The sequence below is a fragment of the Rhinolophus sinicus genome, linkage group LG04 (assembly GCF_036562045.2).
Source record: "Rhinolophus sinicus isolate RSC01 linkage group LG04, ASM3656204v1, whole genome shotgun sequence".
Taxonomy (NCBI): domain Eukaryota; kingdom Metazoa; phylum Chordata; class Mammalia; order Chiroptera; family Rhinolophidae; genus Rhinolophus; species Rhinolophus sinicus.
This window is the reverse complement of record NC_133754.1, coordinates 54,831,652-54,854,559: the sequence shown is the minus strand read 5'-3', so window position 1 is coordinate 54,854,559 and position 22,908 is coordinate 54,831,652. Positions and strand designations below refer to the sequence as shown.

Sequence of the window (22,908 nt, the reverse complement as noted above, 5' to 3'; positions counted from 1 at the left end):
AACGACACCCGACTTTTTTCAAAGTGAGGATCCACAATAATAATGAATATGTCACAATGTCTCCTCCCCTAAAACAAGGCTTTCCACAGATCTTTGGAGCTCCTGTGTTATAAAGTCACTCTTAGATTTACTCTGAGTAAGAATAATTTGCTGCACTGACTATCACTCTACATTTTTCTTGTTACAGAAAAAAATTCTTTCCTCCACGAATTTCTCAGGAATACACAAAATATACTGTGTATTATTGCAAAGGATATGAAATCCACAGAGGTAAAAATATTCCAGTACTGAGCAACCAAACTATGATTTGTACACTGCTGACAGAGACAGTATTCCTAGAGGAATGCATTGAAAGTCAAACTCAGCAGCAAGCAACATATTATCTTTTAGTAACAAATATCTTTGACCCAAGGAGACAAAAGCAATATGAGTATAACCACCTATTTACAGACTGCTGTTTTAGGACCATAAGGGAGCAGATTTCAGCTACTAGTCTAAAACAGCTGTTTGCAAAAATACTCCTCAAAATTTCTTCCTGCTAAAAAAAGAATAACTCCGTGGATACCAAATGCCCTTTCCCGCAACATAAAAGCTGGAAAAGGGTAAGACTGGGAGTAGTGGGAAGGGCCCCACTAAAGGCCAGAGAATCAAGGCAAGATCACGGGGCAAGGTCAGGGGGCCAGGCCTCTCCTTAGCTGAGTTTGGGGCCAGGAAGACAAGGGTGAGCGGGGGTTCTGTCCTTCAGCCAGGTGGTCTGGGTGGCAGCGACTCCCCCTCCCCAGGCAGTTCCATTATATACTATGGTGGGTGCCTCATTTCCATTATCTTATTATTATGCCCATTTTACAGACTGAGAAGCTAAAGGTGCAGAGAGCTCAGCCCACCTGCCCCAGGCCATGCAGTTGTGGAGCAGGAGGATTTCAATGTAGGTATTTTGAACTCCATAATACAGCAAGCTATTAAACTCCCTGAGGTCTCACTTTGCTCATCTTTATAAGGGGGATAACTGCCTCTCTGTGAGAACTGAGAAGGAATCAGGCATCAAAGCCAAGTGCGATGCCTATGTAGTAGATACTCAATAAATGTTAGCTCACTTTCACCCCTTCGCCCCGATTCACAGTATTAAAACCCAGAATGAGTACCACTTAGGCCATGGATGAGCTTATACCAACCCGTCGACGTAATTAGTTTTGCAAAACTTGTAAATATAAAAGTATTACCAACTGTCATACAAATAAAGTTAAAAAAGAAAAAAAAGGACTGTTGTTATCTTTCACCAGTTATAGGTTATATCTCTGTGCATGAATTAAAATGGAAAAGTTGTCATTTCCCCATCTGGATGATTTGCCTGCATGATACAAATCATTTAGAATCGAGATACCTGGGAACATAAAATGGAGGGACTCAACTGTCAACGGATTATGAAAGACAATTCAGGAGACACACTGACCTGTCCTAACTCTTCGTTTAAATCCGAGGTGTTAACCAGAGGCCCTTCGCCCATTTCCTCGTCAAACATTTCTTCATCCCAGGTGATGAAATATGAGCCGAGGAACTTCTGCATCTCCACGGTGACATACATGGACACAGGGATGATGTAATTGAACAAAACCATGAAGGCCAGGAAGTCTGTGAACGCCCTGAGAAACTGAGAGAACACTGCATTATTTCCTGCACCCACGCACCAACACCAGAACCATTTAAAACTTAGGCACAAATACACAAGTGCAATTGTGAAATACAAGTATTTCAAATCCAAACATAAGGCTTATTTGGGGGTGGTAGCAGCCATGGGTTACTCGTCTGTCACCTGATTTTAGTGCTGTGATGGGCCTTACGCTGGGAGCAGGCCAGCATGTCTGCTCTGCAGGGGGTAAGGATTAAGTCACCTGTTAGACAGGCACACTGTCAGGAGACAGGAGACCTCCCCAAGTGTAGGCCAGCAGGAAACTTTACATTTTGAGTATTCCAAGTTTCCTTTGAGACTCTGACAAATGACCAACTGACTTGGTAATAATCAATAGATACCAAAAATATCAGTCTGTTACAAATGACTTTTTTGTGTAGATCTGTCCTTATCTTCAAGCCATTTAGTTTTATGGGAGGCCCAACTGAACAGAGGAAAGAAGCAGGGACCCTAGTCTGGATTTGCACAAAGCCTCACGCTGTACTGAGTGAACATGGGAGTGGGTTTGCACCTGGCACAGGTCTGGACTCTGGGCCCAGTTAGAGAAAACTGTTTTAAGTAGAGGAGATTCAATGAAATTATTTTATTAATAATACACTGGTTGGGGGAAATACTTTTGATAAACATGGCCAACTGAATGGGAATCCCCTTAAGGAAAAATGAAACCAATTCTTACCCTAATTTCCATATTATCGAAATTCTGTTTTTGTTTTTTTCTTATACTTACCATAGGCAAGTACCATTTATCTCACAATCATTAATGAGCTTCACCAAGCATCCTCTAAATATGGGACACTGCACTGGGTTTTGGAAACACCAAAGCATTTAAGGGGTATCCTTCTAAAGTTACTATGGGAACCAATATCTTTCCAGACTTCTATATTCAAACACACAAAGAAGGCAAGAGCAACCACTATATACAGCTAGAGAGGCAACTGATACTTTCAATGTCAATGAATACATTATTACAAAAATTTAATCAATCACAACTTCATCATGTTCTTGTACCCCATTTTCACAACAATGGCCTCCGGGGCATTTGTGATCACTGCAAAGGGAATCACTTTCCATACCAGGTTCCTCTGTCTTTCTGATTCGGTTTTCTGGTTATACCACGGCTCATCTCGGAATGGTTCACTCTGCCACACATATTTCAGGACTGTATTTATCAGTGCTTTACTGATTAGAATGCAGAGGTACACAATGAGGAATACATTCATGGATCTAAAACACAAGACAGCGATGGTTACTTAGTTATTGCTTCCTGAAGAATCTAGAACTGTGCCTCATGTGTCAAGCTGAACACATTGCGAAGAAGCAGGTTAGGAATCGCACAGCAAAGACATTTAAAGACCCACCCCTCCAATCCATGGACACAGTGAAACTGCAAGCTCATTTCTATCTTAGTCCACTCTGTGGTCACTGGTGTGTGATTCTAGAGGCCACAAGGGAAAGAGCTAAGTAAAGGGAAAGTTTTGTAAACAGGAGAGAACTCTACACAACAACATTGCTGACATGGGTTTCTGCATGGTCTAGGAGTCTATCGTTTAAGGAACATCCAGAAATCAATTTCTTCTAGTATTAAGCATCAACCAATGAGTTCCAAATTTAGAGATTACCGCCACATGAAGGAAAGAGGGAGGGAGGGAAGTTAACACTAAAGAAAATGTCCTCTGTATAAGAATAATGTTGAATCCTTAGCCAATATCTTAGTGTATTTTGTAAAGGGGTGATTTTCTAATACCTGTCTATGAAAACTATTTGCCAATGTAGGCATCTGGAAACAAAGCATTCTTGCTTATAAAGAGCCGAATCTCCATTTTCATATTTGATGCAGCCATAGATGGACAGTGACCCAAGATCACATTTCGAGATCAACTTACGAAGAGCAGGCAAAAGACACCTTAACAGTCTTCCCCCAAATTTCTAAGTAGAACATAACTCTTTGTGAAATAATTTGTAACCGCTCAGTGGCCACTTTGAGTCAAGGATACACTTTAACAAGAGGCAAAGATGAGAAAATTCCAGGCCACGTTTTCTTACAAATTCAACTCTCTCCTTGACTTGTTATTATAAGGATTTTACTGTTTAATAAAAGGGAGATTCTGTGCTCTCTGCTAATGCTTTCCTTAGTAAAACACATGGTATTCAACACCCAAAGTTCAGAGTGACCCTATTTTGACCTTTTCAAGAAATGCTCTGAGGAGCTGCTGGGCATCTGCAAATGACTTGGAAGCAGGACTTTGGGGTGTCCATAGGAGGGAGCTTCGGAAGTGGGCTGAAGATGTGTGGCCATTAACATCCTCAGAAGGTAGGAGTCGATCTAAATAACCAGCTCTACTGTCTATCTAGACACCATGAAGAAACTGTTAATAAGGCCAAGAGGAAAATGTTTTCATATCTAGAGTGGTTTGTGATAGTTTTAAGTCACAGATTTTTCTACACTCTTCAAAAAATGGGGGACTGAACCTTACTTTTCTACAGCAGATCGTTTCTGGGATTTTGATTGATAATTTAATGCCATCTTGGTTTCCATGCCCGTGTAAATAGCAACACCTATAAAGTAGAAGATTAAATGTCAGAACAATAACACAATTGTATTTTGCCTTTGCATAGTAAATAACACACAGCTATGGTGAAAATGGAATTTTCAATAAAACAAATCATATTTTTCATTTCACTAGGCTAGCTAGCTGTTCATAAAGAGCTACACAACAGGATTCTTTAGACTAAAGAAATTCTTTTTTATTTCCTGCATAGAGAACAATCTGTACTTTTTCTAAAGTTCAGATTTTAATAAGTTGGGTTTTCCAACAATAGGACACATTTGTATATTTTTAAGTTGTCTCGTTTTAATTAAAACATCAAAGATAACCCATCCCCAGAAGGGAGACACTAGCAAAGAAATACACCCTCTAAATGAAATTTGCTACAAAATATACTGTGTGAATTCTTCCATGGATTAACTTTATAGGTACTTAATATGCAAGCAATATCCTCAGATGCCATTGCTTGAATGGATTGTGGTTATACATCAATACTGTTTTTCTTAGGCAGAATTACCTCTGCCATGAAGTCCACAGTACCTCAAAGCACAAGAGGTGCTTTCATGGTACCACTGTGGATTTTAACTACTTAATGCACCCTTAATTTTAAGGCGATTTTAAAATAATTTACTGGTTAAAACATTTACCGAAGATTTTCTCGGTGTTCTTTAGCGTGGCTCCTCTAAGAAGCAAGTTTTCCGATCCTAATGGCCTGCAAAGGTAAAAATGACCAGAAACAGGGCAATGGAGAAATCAGGGGGAGGCATACCACAAGGCGAAATCAAGTCATTTGCCTAAGAAACTTCATTTTAAGAGGAAATCATCTAAACGTACATTTGCTTATATTTAGATTAGAAAATTTATCCTGGGTCCAGGTAAAGATGTGTAGTCTTTGCCTGTGGGAGCATAACCTGCTCTGCTGGAAGAACTCTGCAGAGTTCCAGGTTTGCGAGCACCTGCTATCCCGGGGCAGCACCTGTTAGGAATACAGGTTCCACGCCCCACCCCAGACCTACTGAGCCAGATCTGAAGGTTTTAATAACATTCTACTAGTGATCTCTTGTGAGGGTGGTGGGCTGACAAGTGGGGTCTCTGAACAGTATCATCAACAGCACCTGGTAACTTGTCAGAAGTGTCACGATGACAGATAAACCAGAAACCCGCTCCACACTGGCCTCAAGTTTGAGGACTGCTGGACTGGAGGACCCCCAAATGTTCTGGAAAATTGAAAGAGTGGTGTCTTTGACACATGTGGCTTCAGCTGTTTCTACCACATCCTCAAGGAGACCCAGGGCATCTCATGTAATATAGTCATACTTTAAAGATGAAGGCTGGGATACTCTGTATGCATTTATAAACACTGGCAGTCAAGTCCACAAAGGCCATCTGAATGCAGGCGGCCTATAAATCTGAAACAATCCATGCATTGCTATTTTGAGGGGAAACAGGCGACAACCGAGGAATTTCTAAATCATTCATGTAAGAACAAACACTGCCCTAAACACTCACTTAACACTCACTACTAGTGAGCAACAGACAAAAATCTCTGCCTAGGGGTTCATATTCTAGTGGTTCCCTTTGCTGATGAGGTCATAATTTCTTCTCATTTCTCAAGAGTAAAAGAGAAATGAGAAGCAGAATTCAACTGTACACATTTTGCTATTGTCAGCATTCTAATGATTTCCCTTGGAAGGGAAAGGAAAAGAGTTGATAATGTTTACTGAAGTTTGCTTTTTTCCTTCATTAGTATATTTACCTTCCTTTTACCATAGGAAGTTGAGAACCTACTGAACGCTAGAAACTTAGAATGTGTTCAGTACATTTAGCTGATATAGCTCAGGACTGTGCTCAGCAGAAGACGAGAAAGAAGGGGCTGCTCAGAGTGGAGAGTTGCCCAGGTCACACCTGACCTGACGTGTCTGCCCAGGGCCATCCAATGGTCTGTCTCCACACTCATTCCTCAGCCTGACAACCATGAAAGACAGAGCTACCGGGCCTGCACACTGGCTGTCTGGTTGTGTATAAGTACTGTCAGCCTCTATGAGCAACACTCTTACCATAATTTATGTTGAATGTGCTTATGAAAACAAATGGCCACTTTAAAAAGTGGCTCTGGGCAGTCTAAAAATAATTTACTTAAAAAAGTACTTTGCTTCTAGTTTGGACAAGAGGATGAAGAAATATGACCCTCAATGGATTAAGAACTTGGATATATAATTCATAACTGTCCACACCATAGATTTATAAACATCTTTAACTGCCAAAATACTGAAAGTGTGCTGAATAGTATAAATACTTAAAAAGTGAAACTAGAATTGCTATCAAAATACAAAGTATATTAGTAGTTATCTTCTCAAGCTGCTCAGCATTAAACTTCATCGAAATATAAAGCTGAAAAGTCTGCAGTGTTTCCTTTTTCAGATTCATCCCATCAGCAATATGAATCAATCTAAATCTACTTACTCGTTCAAACACTAATTCTCATAAGACACAGAAATACAGGTTATTTCTCCAAAGTAATTACAAATTACCTGTAGACTAATATGTATTTAGGAAAGACCATGGCAATGCCTCCATAAATTCTGAAAAGCACCTACTAACCAGCTGATGGATAATGATAAAATCATGCTAAGAAATGCACAAATTGTTTCCTTAAAACAAATCGTTTCAGGAGGCTTACCTAAGTCTAGATGAAATCTAGAGCCAAAAGTGTGTCCCAGTAATGATTACGAGTAGATTCATACATGCTAATAAAATGGCCTCCAAGTCAGAAATCTTCCAACTTCATAGTTGAACACATACTAGTCTATAAATTATGAAAGTGTATCTCTAATGGGGGAAACCACACCCTCTTCCTTTGCCTTGGAATTGTTTGATGGGCTCCTGATCTTTCTCTGGTGTGAGAAGACCCTCAGTAAAATCTTGCGAGAGCTTCATTAGTTTGTTAACATTTACAGCTGTACACACAAGAGAAACCAGAAAACACTAGATACTGGACCTCTGGGAAAGCTGAATTCTACTTACACAGCCCAACAGAACAAGAACAATGAAAAACTCTTATCAGTAAAAAAAAAGAAAGAAAAAAAATCACTTTTAATTTAATAACAAAGAAATGACAATCCCCCAAAGTTGTTTAGAAGAAGCACGGCGGCTCACCTCACCGCGGGGTCATTCTGATCGTTGTAAACATTTATGCGGCCAACAAACCTGGCAATAGAAATGTCAGGTTACTGACACGGCAGCAGCATGGGTGGGAGAGGCAGACCGGAAGTGCCCTGTCCTATACCCCGCCTTCCTGTTTCTAAGAAATAAGAAAATGTGCACCCACGACCTGGGATTCTTTACTCAAAAGTACATCGGTGTGTGGCTAAGCCACTCTACCGTCCTCCCCTTTTCTTCTTGTGCTTTCTGTTCTTAGTAGCCCATGACTTAAAATGATTTTCCTTAAAATCACTTCCTCACAATACAGAAAACGATTTTTCCTTCAACAAATTTAGTTCCATTAAGCCACTTCAAAAGTTTGTATAGATAGCTACAGAACTAAACGTTGCTGGACTGTGAAAATAGGTTAAGTAACATATTTAACTCAGTCTAACTTTTAAGCAGTGATGTACATTTTCTTCCAAACAATCATGGTGCGAGACTATTTGGGGTGGAGAGCGAGAACAATGTGTAGGGGACACCAATCCAGCTTACTTGTAGAGGTCGGGCTGGGGCTGTTCGCACTCAATGGTGGCATGCAGGCCATCTATATCCTCTTCAGTATGAAATCCCTTTGTGTCTTGAACTGCATAATGTGTCTACAGATTGACAGGATACATGAATTCACAACAAAATGAGCAACACAAATCTAACAGCTGGTACCTCCAAGCCTAGGGCAGCAACAGCATCAAATTTTTTGTGCATCTAAGTAAGTCCAATTACAAAGCCTGGTTAGCATATGAGAGAAGTGGTATAATAAAGAGATTGCAAATGTTAAAAAGTGATAGAATTATAGATAATGACTGTTATTCCTATACCTACTAGGTGCCAGAAAGTTTTCCCATTCTCACCTAGTGTTCGCAACTCAAAACTAACTGCAATGCTGGGAATTCTTCTTCAAAACTGGACAGTCAGACTTACCTGTCACGGTGATGACTATCAATTAAGGGAACAAATTTTTAGGAGCTAAAATATTCCTTTTTGTTTATACAATGCCCTACTGCTTACAGAGAGTTGTCATCAGCATCGGAACTGCCCTCGGAGGATACTGTTTGGGGTATATGAGCTTTCTGCATAGGCACTCACTTCAGCTGAACCAAGGCCCCTCAAACCTTAATGTTCATCAGAACCCCCAGGAGGGCTTGTAACTGACTCCTGGGCCCCACCCGGGATCATGTTAGAAATGCAATTCTCAGGCTCCAGCCCCGAGTTTCTGAGGCTCTAGTTCGGAGGTGGGGCTCGAGAATTGCATTTCTACATTGAGCCTAGGTCATGGCGCTGGCTGGGACCCTGTTTGGAGAACACTGGCCCAGGTAGTAGGGATAAGCATGAACAGGCCAGCTCGTCTTGGGAGGAGGAGAGAGGAAAAAAACACTCACGCATGAGGACCGGGTGAAGGAGAACACATCTCTAAATCTCCTCTAATCTTTCTGTCTAATAATCAAGTGTTGGACAAAGTGTGTAATAAATCAAAACAAATACGAGATATAATCAGGGTAGCAACAGCAGCAGCAGCAGCATTTATAACATTTCAGGAGGCATTATTGTACATCGAGCACTTTGGGGAATTTTCTAACTATACCCTCACAGGAGTTCCTGGAAGACAGGCTTGCCCCCATTTTAGGAATGTGAAAACTTCAGAGGGGTCAGTGCCTGCCCAAGGTCACACAAGCAGAGCAGTGAACATGACCAGTGCAGGAGTCCAACTCCCCCACTCTGCGTTTGAGGACAGAGCTCAGATCAGTCCAGCCCCTAAACCACACCAAAAGCACAGAAATGCCGTCAGAGGGCACACATTTGAGATGCTGAGCACCACACACAAAGGGCTGAAGTGGAACATGGATCCCAATATCTGCCAGTTCTGGACCAGGGTGACTGCCATACACTTTCACCCTGAAAACGGTGATACACCTGGAGGCCTGGAATATATGTTCACTAGTGATGTAGGGACATGGTTGAGCTGCAACATCCCTCCTGTGGGAAGGGGTTCAGAGGGCAGCCCACCACCAACAGCGAGGGTATACATGGCTCTATTTATTTTGATTTATTATACATTTGATTTGTCCAACACTTGATTATTAGTGAGAAAGATAAGAGATTTAGAGATGTTTATTGTCAGGAAAGATGGGAATATAACCTCCCCACACTCCAGAGACCAGCAGCAGGTTACAGTGAACACGTGACAACCAAACCAAGGATTTCCATTCCCAGAATTACTGGTGCTTATAATTGATTTTGTGCCAGAACGTTACCTCTCTTGGGATATGCTACATAGAAATTGTGAAAGTAAATAACTCCCCCCAAAAAAAATCCCACAGGGATTTATACAATGATATCATGAATTATCCATAAAAGATTAACATATCTGGTAGTGTTTTTGCAAAGAAAATTTCTCTTTCCATCCTAGAAATTGTCTACAGTCATAGGTATTGCTAAAGCACTGTTTTAGAGTTGCAGTTTTGTGAGCTAATGCCTTAGAAATGGTAAATTTGAGTCATGCTCACTTTTAGAAACTCCTTAGAAGCTTTAGCTTTTTTAAATAATGAAATCCTTAAAATTAATAGTGATATAGTCTATTCTTTCATGATTGTTAATTAAAATTTTGTAGCATGAGCTACCAGTACAGAATTCCATACTGAATGTCAGAAATTAATTATAATTTCAGATACTAAGATATTTTAACAAAAAGACACTCATTGAAGTAACAGCGAGGAAAAATCCAGACTCATGTGTGACTTTTCACATAATTCCAGGGTAGTAAAGACACTAATTTTGACTAGTAAAATGAAAACTTTCAAAATTCTAACAATCTATACATTATATCCTTAATTTGGTACCTCTGCTAAATGACACAACTAAATAAACAACATGAAGTTATTTCTGTTAACCTGAGATGATAGTTTGTTACAGACACTGATAGTGGGAAGAGAAAAGGAAAAAATAAGGAGAAAGAAGCAAAAGTCAAAAAACAATTTGGCTGGCACAACGCCCTGGGTTTTTTACTGTAGTCACTGAAAATACTGAGCTTCCAAACATGGTATAGTTTCTGGCCTCCCAAGCACAGATGGGGATGGAAAGTAAGGCCCTGTACGGGGTCTCCACTAAAAGGCATATTACTTTGTGACTCGATTCTCCATCTAAGCTGGCAGTTGTCACGTGGCAGGTCCCATCTCCATGGCTGCTGGAGAGGAAGATCAAGTCACAGGGGAAGGTCTCATCCTCCTTGACCATGACGATGTCCCCAACCTGCAGGACAGACAGACAATGCCATTACCTGAACACTTCCTCTGTGTAGTGGCGTTTTCTTTGCCTAAAGTATCAGTCAATAATGACATATATCATTATGGCATTTATTAACAGGAGGATATATGGACGTAAATAAGACTCTAGAGAAAGGTCATTTCCCAGGCATTCCGCCCAAACAGAGGACAGACCAGGTGAGGTTTCAATGTACCAATTTTATATCCGGGAAGCATCAAAGTGCTTTATGATTGAATATTTTGCAATGGAAACATAGACAAACAACCATAACAGGATTATCTTTGATTCAGCCCAAGCAGGATGAGTTCAAGTGTCTCATTAACCTGTCTGAGTGGAAATTATTACTGCACGGAGGCACTGAACAAAAACTAGGTGTTCTATAAACCAGGTATGGGAGTTCTAAGAGCTGGCCAAACAACAGAACCAAGACACCATCCAGATGACTCGAGCATGACTAAGAATAAAGCAGAAGTGGCAATCACATTGCAAAAACTAAAGTAAAAAAAAAAGTAAAAGTGAGTCACAGGATGTTTATCATATGGATTTTTAAGTAAGATGTAATCATCACAGTTTTTGTATTATCACCAAAAAAGGCATCTAAACAACCTCCCAGAAAGGCTTTTTTTTGTCTGGTCATGACTTTGGACTGTGTGTCTGGAAGGTATTTAAATGACCATCAAAACTCCAGAAATCAGGGTGACTAGCTAGTGGGTTCAAAATCCTTCCAATCACTTGGATGGTCTTGCTGCTATTTGCAAGACCCTCCCGGAATCAGGACATCACCATGCTTCTGTCTATACAAGTGGGGTTCCCTGTCACACCCCATTATGGTTCCAGCTGAGTGTCTGAGAACTTAAAATCAGAGTGTTCTTCTCCAAATAGACCTTTGGGTTTAGTGACATTTCTATCAAAATCCCAGCAAAGATCTTTGTAAATACAGATGGGCTTATTCTAAAATTCATGAAGAAAGGTACAGGCCCTAGAATAGCTACAACAATCTTGGAAGAATGACATGGGGAGTCACTCTGCAGATCTGAAAGCTTCTTATGCGGCTGCAGTAATCCGGCTGTACAGGTACTGGCAAAGGACTGGCCCAGAAACCAGTGGAACAGAACAGGGAACCATGCAACTGACCCACACAAATATGCTTCCTGACTTTTGATGAAGGTACAAAAGCAATTACATGGAGGAAGGATGGCCTTTCCAACAAATGATAGTAGAGCAATTGGGCAGTCATAGGCAAAATAGGAACTTTGACCTAAAGCTCACACCTTATATAAAAATTAATTCAAAATGGATCATGAACTTAAATGTAAAATGTAAAACTATAAACCTTTTAGAAGGAAACCTAGGAGAAAAACTTTGGGTTGCAAGGCTAGGCAAAGAATTCTTAAGCTTGACACTAAATGCACAATCTATAAAAGGAAAAATCAATAAATTGGAAAAATTTTGCTTTGTGAATACCCCATTAATGGGTTTCTGAAAAAGGACTAGTCTCCAGAATATATGAACTGTCAAAATTCATCAGTAACAAACCTCAAATAATACAGTTAGAAAATGGGTAAAAGACACGAAGAGCGTTTTTCACAGAAAAGGATATACAGGTGGCATATAAGCACATGAAAAAATAATCAACATAATTAGCCACTAGAGAAATGCAAATTTGAACCACACTGAGATATCAGAATGTCTAAAATAGAAACCAGTGCCAACACCAAGTGCTAGTGAAAATGTAGAGAAACTGGGTCTCTCACACATTGTTGACAGGAATGTAAAAAGGTACAGCACTCTGGGAAATTGTTTGGCAATTCCATTGAAAACTAAAAATGGATTTACTCTATGACCCAGCAATTCAACTCTTGAGCTTTTATGCTAGGGAAATAGAAACTTTATTCACACAAAAAACTGTACACAAATGTTTATAGCTTTATCCATAATAGCCCCAAGCTGGAAAATACCTAAATGTCCTCCAGCTGGTGGATGTAAGCAAACTCTGGTCCACTCCGCACCATGGACTCAGCAATAAAAAGAAGGAGCTACTGATTCACACAACTCGGGTGAAACCAAGGGAATTAGGTTGAGTGAAAGAAGTCAGTCCTAAAAGTTTGCAGACTATAATTCCATTTATGTAATGACATTCTTGAAATTACAAAATCTTAGAGATGGACGAATTAAAGGTTTCTTTTCTAACATCCTCCAGCACCCTCTGTAGTCATGAGCCATTAGGGGCCACGAACGACCATGCCTAGTGTTGCAGCGACAGCCTGATCTTTCTTCCTCGTCTCCCATGGTCAAGTTAGACTCTTGTAGTTAGAAGAGGCCGGATACAGAGCAGACATCTCCCACAGGAGATCGATGCATTAAAAATTCAATTTTCTGCTGGTAGACACTGTTTAGGTCTATTTTTAAAGAAAGAGATGTTGATTAAAAGTTACAAATTGCCAGTTATAAAAATAGTTATAGGGATGTAAAGTACAGCATAAGGAATATACTCAATAATATTGTAATAACTATGTATAGTGCCAGGTGGGTACTAGACGTATCAGGGTGATCACTTCACAAGGTATATAAATGACTAATCCCTACGTTGTACACCTGAAACTAATATTGTATGTCAACTGTAATTGAAAAATAATTTAATTAAAAAATGTATGGAAGACTTTGCGAAGGAAATATAGTTGTTCAAGGAAACTGCATTTAGGACCTGGGGTCTGAAGCAGCCTGGTAACATGTGCATGGGGTCCCCACTGCTATTCCCACAGCCATGAGGCCCGTGCACCCAGCCCCTCACCTTCCTGACCCCAGGACCACTAGGAAAATACTGCCAATCCAGGCTAACCAAAGGGAAGCTCATTCAGAATTACTAAAACACCTAGACAGTAAAATTTATAAAGCAAAGAAAATGTTGTTTAAAAAATTAATAATATATACAATAGTGTGTATATACACATAACAACTGGAACTAGGTTCATAAAGATGGATCACACAGTGATAACATGTTATCAGGTTTCCTGGTGGGTCCTGGTATCCTGGACCCTGCCCTTCTCCTGAGATACCCACTGATCCTCAGACTACCCCCTTTTTCATGGCTTCAGGGCTGTGCTTGGAAGCAGAGGCCCACTTTTCTTTCACTGCGCACAAGAGCTGGCGACCTTCCCATAGCAACTTCCCGATGGCCCCACCACGATTTCTGGCCAAGAAAGCAGCCCGGAGAGACAGCGAAGCTGCCAGATAAGAAGGGAAGGTGCGTGGGGGAAGAGGTGTGTGTGGGAAGACAAGGGCAGGAGAAGGTGGCAGGAGGAGGGCGGTTGGGCTCTATCCCTAGACTCACAGATAAACGTTACTCCGGGATAAACTGTGAAAATCACACTTATCGTTTGTACACATATAGGTACTTCTAAATGGCTAGTGAAGAACGTATGAAAGTAATCCACTTAAATAAACACACATTTAAAGACAAAATAAAATACCAGTTATGCCAATAATTCATCGGAAAAAAATGAAATTGCAACCTTCAGTGAGGTTTCTGACCCAATTTCCATAAATTTCCAACTAGTGGAATTTATATTAATATGATTTTGCCTTGTTCTAAAAGAGAAAGTTGTAGCGATTTCCCTGTCTTGACTGGTTGGTATAATCGCATCAACAACCTGGGTAGGGGTGCTGACAGTGAGGAAGCTCGTGTGCATGGAGCCAATAGGAGGTGTATGGGAAATCTCTATAATTTCTGCTCAATTTTGCTGTGAACCTAAACATGCTCTAAAAAATAAAATGTACGAAAACTTTAAAAATAAATAAAAATTAAAAGAAAAAAAAGATAGTGGTAGACTCTTGCCCGAAGTGAGAAATATTTGGGGGAGAGGAGGTTGGGCCTCAACCCAATGGAAAAACAATGATGGACAACTGTTTTGCCAAAGAAAATAAAACAGTTACATTATTGTTTTTTAATTGGTTTTGGTTTTAAACCAGTTAAATGTATCAGTTATTACTTACTCTCAGCTTTCGGCTCTGCTTCCGAACCAGCTTGCCATGCTGGATGAAATGCACAGGGCACTGGTTCATGGCATTGTCTGCTTTATGGCGAAGCCAGTCTTCATAGCCCTAAAAAATAAAAAAATAAAAAATTAAGAAGAATCTCATGTGATGGAACAAGAGAATCATGGAAAGTCTATCAGCTCTGAGCCAATCCCTCTGGACTTTGCTGGAATGGGCAGCGACTGTGGGGAAAGTACGGCCAGCCTCCGCCTCTTGGACAAGCACGGTGGCCAGAAGCCCCAGAACCCCAGCCACGCCCGTGAGTAGGTATGACCATAGTAAAACTGTGTCCATGAGAAGGAATAGCCACAGTACAACCAGAAGTCACCTTGAATTCTTCTTTTCCTCACACCTAGCAGCTACCCACCGGGAAGTCCTGATGCTTTTCCCTCAGTGCATCCTCAGTCCCCCACTTCTTCATGTCCCCGGGCCACCCTTCTGTGGGCCTCCAGAAGGCCAGTCCTCCCTGTGTTCTCACACTTGGACAGAACAGGGACATGACTAGCCCTGCCACTGCTGGGAGGCCGACTCCACACCATCTAATGGAGGCTTCCCAAATTTCCTCCTGTCAGGATATGTGCAGAATGGCCATTCTCAAGTCCACTGTGGTGACCATGCTAGGATGCTCACTGCCAGGGCCATGGCCTGGGGTCCCTGGGGAGCCAGGACCTGCTCATGCCCTGAGGTCTGGGGTAGGGATCTTCCGGTTCCCCTTCCTCTGGACTCAGGCCCTTGCTTCACCTGGTTCTCGGTTTAAGTGAGTGTATCAGAGAGGCCCCAACTACTGGCACCCTGCTGCCCCCCAATGCACATGCATGTACATGTATGTGCGTACGTGTATACATGTATGTATGTGTGGGTACACATGCGGATACACATGGGTTCTTGGTGTCTACCTCCCTCACTGGAATGTCTCTTGTTCAACATTATCATCTCTAGGGAGTCCAAAAGGGCTTAGTGTATGGCAGAAGCTCAATAATTATCTGTAGAATAAATGAATAAAGGATATGTGCAATGCAGGAAATTCAAAAAGAAACATATTTTCTAATGATCTGTCTGGACTGTGTTCCACCCAATTTTTCTCAGTCTCCTGGCTGGTTTCCTCCTCTCTACTCTGTAACTCAGTGCAGGAGGATGCATTTTTGAAAACAAAATTAAGACAGAAATAAAAGAATCAAAAATAACTTTTCAAAATTAGTTTTTACCAGTTATATTACAAAATATTATATGTTCTATGGACAAAGGAAATACATGTATCACTCTTCAAAAAAAGAAACTAAAAAAGTCCTAATCCTATCACTCAGTAAAAACTCTTATAATTCTAGTCTGTTGGGGTGTATTTTTGCAAAATTAGGATCACACTGCACATACTACTCTATTCTGTAGCTTTGATATATCATGGATGTTTTTCCAGGGCAATTTGGATTGCTTTAAGGTTTTGTAGTTATAGGTATACTTTGATAAACATCTTCACAATTATATTTTTGTGCATATCCATGATATATATTTAGCATAGATCCCCAAAAAGAAAATGTCTGAGTCAAAAGATGAATAAGACTTTTAGGCCTTTAATATGAACCAAGCAAAATTCCTCAAGAAACCTCGAACCAATTATATTTCCACCAGCTGAACTTAAGTGTTCTACCTTGAAAAGCACAAGACAGCCTACATATGTTTCCTGACTATGTCTTTTATTGGATCTGGCAGCCAGAATCTTAGCAAACAGAGTAAACTGCCTGATTCATTTTGTGACACCCATTATAAGCTTTACAGTTCTCCACGCACATATGCATTTTACGAACTGCAACAAACATTGGAAATTACCAATATTGGCTGATCCTATGTCAACTCAGACACTGGCTCAAGCCCTGGAAAAGCAGCCTGACCCAATTCTCATAACTAACAACTCTGCTAAATCCTTTTGGTCTTAAATAGGCACAATTTCAAATTCTTTCAAATTTTAAATTCTTTCCCCATACTCTTTCTGCCCAAGACTTTGGAGTTTTCTAGATTGATTAACATGCCTTTAGGGTTGGGTTTATTTCGAGGTGATAGTGCATTTGAGTTAAGGTTGATGAATTATGTCTTCTCTGTAATGTTTTCCAGCACATGAAAGGGAAAACCAGGTGCCTGAACAGCTGTCTACATCTCCAGATGTGATCACATATCTGTACCGTCTGTAGGTAGCAGATCCTTTCAGTTAAGACAGTGGAGGACATAGACAGGGTAAGCAACTCTTCTAAAATCAGACACCAGCTTTGGTTGATTCAGCATGAAAACCATAGTTTCTTCCTCAAACTCACAGGGCACCAAATTAATAACTACATTATACAATCTCTATTATTTTAACTCAAGTGTCAATCTAAAATAGTTATAAAAATGAATTTCTAGAACTTAGGTAAATTTTCTGTGAACTAGCTGAAACAAACCAGATTGCTTTGGAGAAGAGGAGGTATATATATATCAAAGGTATATAACAAAGGTAACAATCTTCTTTCTTTGTGAAATTCTTACCTGTTTGATAGCTGTGACAGTAATGACAAAGAACAGTGGAAGTCCGCTTGTTACTGGACTGGTGGGTGTATCAATAATCAACTGCAATTAAAAGAGAATTGTGGAGCCATTTTCAAACACATGTATTAGTGACTTCAGACAGACTGGCTGGAATGTTACACCACCACCCAACATTTGCGTTTACTTATTTTGAATTGCTTTACTGTTACCCCACATTATCCCACCGCTAGAGATTAATTAGATAAGAAGTAAATCATCCTATTTTACTGTGGAAATGAGGACAGTTCTCTTTAATTAAGGGACATGCTTAAGGAAACCACACTGACATGGCAAAGACATAAGTCTGACACCAGTGTGCATTTATTTTAATTTACTACTCTGCTTCTGGTGCCACACTTTAATTACATTATTTGGATAAGTTAATCTTGGGGACATTTTAAAAGTCCTTCAAATATATTTTGTATGATTGAGAAAAAATAGATCGCTGTTCTTAAAAATACATCTGACCTATTGTTTCCTCATTCATCCATCACTGTGGTTTTCACTCTTTCTTTCCTTCTCTCTCTCTCTCTCACTTTATGCTTTCTCTGGAGCATCTACGCATACTTAGGAAGAGGATAAATGTAATAGTGCTTAGCTTGGCGGGTGAATTTCTCCTAAAGATTAGGAAGGTCCTGACTGCCCCTCCAGAGCTAGAAGATGGCCAGAACCAACTCAAAAGCAGAATGTTCATGTGCATGTTTTAGCTTACATGTCTCTCTGAACCCACACACTTGTCCTTGAAGGAAATAAATGAAGGAACTGTAGATAAGGGGCACCCAGTCCTTGCTCCTTCTTAGCAGCAAACCATAGTTAATCACCTGAGAGGAAAATGTCACTTATTTAGATTTATATTTGAGGCGATACAAAAAAGATGACTGGCCTTACCTGTACCAGAAATATGATAAGAAAATAAAAGTTGGCTATTCTTCTGAATTGTTCAAATAAATTCTTGGGTATGAAGTTCCAAAATGTGTACTGTATAAAAGAAAAACAAAAAAGTGTCATTTTTATCACGTTTGACTTCTTGTATTACTCTATTGAGTGATCTCAAAGTACAAAATGTTTAGTTTTAAAAACAAAGCCCATAATTCAAAATTTAAAGTGTTTGTAGACATTTTATCAATTTGTTGACCACAAAAACAAACTTGTAACAGAGACTGTGTGTGCCAAAAGTAGTACATGTGGGGTACCTAATTTTAGATAATCCAAGGTAATGCAAAGTAGCTTAATAATAGTTTTATTATTAAAATGTCTTTCATTAAATATAAACCTATTGTTATACTTAACTCAAAACATACATGTTTAGTATTTTTTCTTGGTTGTAATTTCTTTGTGGAAGGCCCATGCTGTAGCTTCAACATTAAGCTTCGTAATTTCCACAGAATAAATTACCACAGTAGGTTATTCCACTGATTATTGATGTGGTCAAAAAGAGTCTTATAAATTCCTCATGATGTATGATAAGAAAATTGAAAACCCAATGAGATAATTAAACATTCATGACTGTACTGATATATCAGTAAAATATGGAGAGAATAAAATAAAGTGAGCATTTTATTACATATACTGTATAAGAGCTGAAAAACTGATAATGGTGTGCCAATTGTACATTTTGCATTTTTGTTAAAAGGTAATATCTATTTGCTTAGACATGTGGGTCACAATAGAATGTAATACTCTGTGTATTACAAAGTATAATGTAATACTTTGACCTATATTCACCTATCAAGTCCTACTTTCTATTGTGATACAATCAGTGGAGCAATGCGTAATACTGGAAATCACTAGTATTGAGCCACAGACGTGGAATAAAATGGGTTTTCTTTTTGCTATAAGGAAACTGAGCAGTTTGAGTCGACCAGAGAATCTCCTTTTACTGTAACAGACATTTTGAGGAATGTTGAATTATATAAGACAATTACTATTCCTGGCATTTCTTTCAGATCACAGAAAACTTGAGCCAAAGTCTTTGCATTTGTTCTCTGTGTTTCAGCCCTGAGGTCAGAATACATCATGAGCAGCTGAGCTCAGTTTTGCCCACTCTCTTCTTTCCTGTGTATAAGTCACCCCTGGTTCTAGGTTACTTACTAGGGGTACGGCTCATGACAAAGAAGAAAGCAGTCTCGCTTGGTCTACCTTTAGTCATGTGGTGAAAGAAAAACTCTTAAGAAAAAAGCCCTGGGCGCCGTGCTTCTTTGCCAGCTGCCAGAAAGTAAAATGAGAGCACCTGGAAACCGGCCTGAGGCCTCGGCTGTGATGCACGTGAAAGTGGATCCAGTACCACAGTTGTGACTGGGACCGTCCTGAAAATGTGCTGGGGGCCGGTCATGATCTCCTGGGGAAAGTAATCAACTCGCATGGAGTTGAAGTTTCTCTTTCATTTCTAATTAGGAAATGAGGATGTGAAAAATAGAAAGTGATGCCTATGTGCTGGATGAATGATGTTAGCAAGTGAGGGAGCATCCTGACGATGGGTTGGTAGGAGAGGGTGTGCGGGCACGGGAGAGGAAGTGCTGGCCTCGGGGTCAGACCCGTGGCTAAGGATCAGCTCAGCCCCTTTGTTCTGAGGCTCAGTGGCTTCAGGACGAGGCTGGATTGAATAAGTAATCGTGGCCTCACAGGGTTGTTTTAGAGCGTAAATGACATGATAGACTTGAACACCATTAAGAATACTGCCCATATCTACTTGGAAGAGGTTAATTTCCCCTCGCCAATATTCAAAAGTAATTCAGCTTTTTGGAAGGTATGGAGTGACAGTACTCTTTGAGATTACTGTTTAATTTTGTAGCATCCTAGGGCAGAGCTGGGAGCCACATGAATTTTGTGCCCAAAAGTACAATTCTGTGAAATCGATCAAACAGGGCTCCATTGTTCTGGAGTCCAGGATGTGCCAGCACCGTGAGCTCAAGCAGGCCTGGGGTGGGGAGCTCTGCGTGTGGCCGGAGGAAAGGAAGGGACCTGCTGGGGAGTAATTTCTTGGGTTTTCCTTCTTCTACCAGACACCCGTCTAGTGTGTCTCCCCCCAACAGGAAATGGAACTCGAATCAATCACTGATCAGTACTGTGCTTCTATGGCACAGGTCAGACGTTTAACACAATTAGATTGGTCTTTTCATCCCCCAGTATAACTACACACATGATAAATGCTTTCACAACCCTTTGATTTAATAAAATCAGATTTACTGAGCATGGGCTTCTATGTCTTAGCTGGCAGTCTTCTTTTTAGGTAGAAATAAAAGTTTTCTTCCCAAGAAAACATAGAGACGTTACCACAAACATATCCTCCAAACCTGCTTGTAAACTTATGTTTCACAAATTAAATCGTATTTTTCATATATCCTGAGCTGTTTCTTAAATGAAAACAATAACAGGCTCCAGATTTCCACTGCAGTTGATCTAAATCAATGCCACCGTCTAACCAGCTACCACTTTAGATTCGAAATCCTTAGCTTTCTGAGGGCTCCTTCCGAACTGAATTTGGTAAGCAATAGAGGTGATATTATACATAATTTTTCCTTGAAATTACACACCGTCATCTACTTGGAATGATATTAAGCCACTAATCCCGCCTTTTTGAGGAATAAAGGTCACTGTCCGCACACACATGAATTCAAGAGCACGGTCCCCTCTCCACTCTGAGCTGAGGTGAAAGTCGATGAGTGCTTTATGCAACATTCAACCCCTCTTTCGTGGGGACTCAGCCTGACCTGCCACCTGAAAGGATATTGACTTAATTCTCTTAGTTCCTCCTGTAGAGCTTCCTGGTACGAAGGGAGTTTTCCTGAGAAGAAACCGTTTTGAAAAGGCCCTGCAAGTCTGTAACAAAACCCATCCTTACAACCTCCCCAGCACGGGGTTTCCTTTGTGAGAAACCCAAGAGGCTCTCGGGCTCCAGATCATGTAGGGCAGCTGGAGACAGGAAGGTGCCACCGCAGGAAGAGAAAAAAAGATACTCCAGACAAAGGAAGAGAAAAAGTGGTGAGTTGCAGCATGAGGAGATACGACAAGGCATCTCAAAATCAGTGTTGGTTACTGACTGTGGGAATATTTGAAAGAAAAATAGGAAAATAATAAATTGGCTCTAAAACTTGAATCAGATAACACAGAGGTCAGGAATGGGATCTAGAAATCACTGATTTCATTTATCTCCCCCAGCATTGACAGGGGCTTTAAGAGTAAATAATGCATCCTTCAGGTTCCAGCTATATTCTACCAAATATGTACATCAAGAAGGCCCTTTGACAGCTGCAATCAACCAGGTGCTTTGTGTTTCAGAAGTTTCCTCCATGAAGGCTTGTATAGAACTTCCCATATCTGCCTGAAGGAACTGCAACTGGGACTTTCAAGGGCCAGGCTTTGTCCCCAGAGGTAGAAACCCACTCCACAGGGATTTGTATCAGTGGCTGAGGTGCCTTTGACAAACGTCCTACCCAGTCTAGACATTGGGCAGTGTGGGGAGGTTTCATACCCCATCACCTGTACCCAGGATTCCCGTCCTGAAAAGTTCACACATAGCACAGAATTTTCCTGTTTTTCAGTGCACTTCTCATTTCTTGATGCATTCGTACTGCACAGGAGTAGATTTTTAAAAAATGTTTTTCACAGAAACAAACTCATAGATACAGAGAACAACTGATAGGTGTTAGATGGGAGGGAGGTCGGAGGGCTGGTTTAAAAAGGTAAAGGTATTAAGAAGTACAAATTGCCAGTTATAAAAATAGTCACAAGGCTGTAAAGTACAGCATAGGGAATATAGTCTTAAAAAAGTTTTTTTAAGAAATGCTTTAGAGATTTGTTTCCTTTTCGGCTACACTAGGGGGTTGACAAGAGTACCTGTTAGCATAGAAATCATCTTTAGTGAGCTCTACTTGAGACTATCTGAAATCTATAAATGTCATTATTGGACAGACCTGTTTTTGGATGAGGAGTTCCTCTTCATTTTGTTTCTCCTTTCATTTATCGTATCTGGGTAACCACGAACTATGTTTGTTTGGTTGAGATTTTGTTAATGAGCAATTTACTTACCCACGTTGTGTTTCTGGAGATTAAAGCAGCTATTATTATTATTTTACACTGCAGTTTTAAAATAAAATAATTCCGTTTAGAAAACTGCCTTTTCAAGTATTTTTAACAAACATGAAGCACTCTTTGATAGCTCACAGAAGAATGAGGTAGGTCTGGCACAGCAACCTACACATCCCAGCCACTCGCGTGTGAATTAAGTAGGTCCATCACAGATCTACACACATAGTAGTGACCCCAGGAATGTGTGCATGCCTTCATGCACTGAAAGGGAAAGTTCTCCATAACCTGGAAAGCCATCATTCACCATTTTGTCAAAGCCAGCTACTAAATTCTCCACGCTATTCTCAAGACGGAGTTACCAAGTCACTCTTTAAATGCGTAAAATATTCACACTCATTCCCATTCTCCTGTCAATGAAAACAAAGCACTTTGTTGAAATGATAACATTCTAATTACATTTCTTCCTCTTTGCATCGATTACATCTAATTGACTCTGACATGTATTTGGTGTTTCTGTTTACACACACCCTCTCACTGGTGATATCTAGCATCATCTTTATTTTACAGATGAGGAAACCCCAGCCTGGGGTGGTTCAT

General features: G+C 40.3%; 1 protein-coding gene across 3 annotated transcripts in view; it reads right to left on the bottom strand.

The window, feature by feature from the left end:
• ATP11A (ATPase phospholipid transporting 11A) overlaps positions 1-22,908 on the bottom strand; it is a 132,377-nt gene that overhangs the window by 42,352 nt on the left and 67,117 nt on the right. For all 3 annotated transcript variants that reach the window (XM_019746565.2, XM_019746568.2, XM_019746569.2), the window contains exons 3-12: positions 18,172-18,261; positions 17,245-17,325; positions 14,689-14,796; positions 10,552-10,680; positions 7,930-8,033; positions 7,390-7,440; positions 4,881-4,945; positions 4,162-4,243; positions 2,761-2,911; positions 1,451-1,648 (exon numbers count right to left, since the gene is read on the bottom strand). In XM_019746565.2, coding sequence (XP_019602124.2) covers positions 1,451-1,648; positions 2,761-2,911; positions 4,162-4,243; positions 4,881-4,945; positions 7,390-7,440; positions 7,930-8,033; positions 10,552-10,680; positions 14,689-14,796; positions 17,245-17,325; positions 18,172-18,261 — 1,059 coding nt within the window. The remainder of the gene's footprint in view (positions 1-1,450; positions 1,649-2,760; positions 2,912-4,161; positions 4,244-4,880; positions 4,946-7,389; positions 7,441-7,929; positions 8,034-10,551; positions 10,681-14,688; positions 14,797-17,244; positions 17,326-18,171; positions 18,262-22,908) is intronic.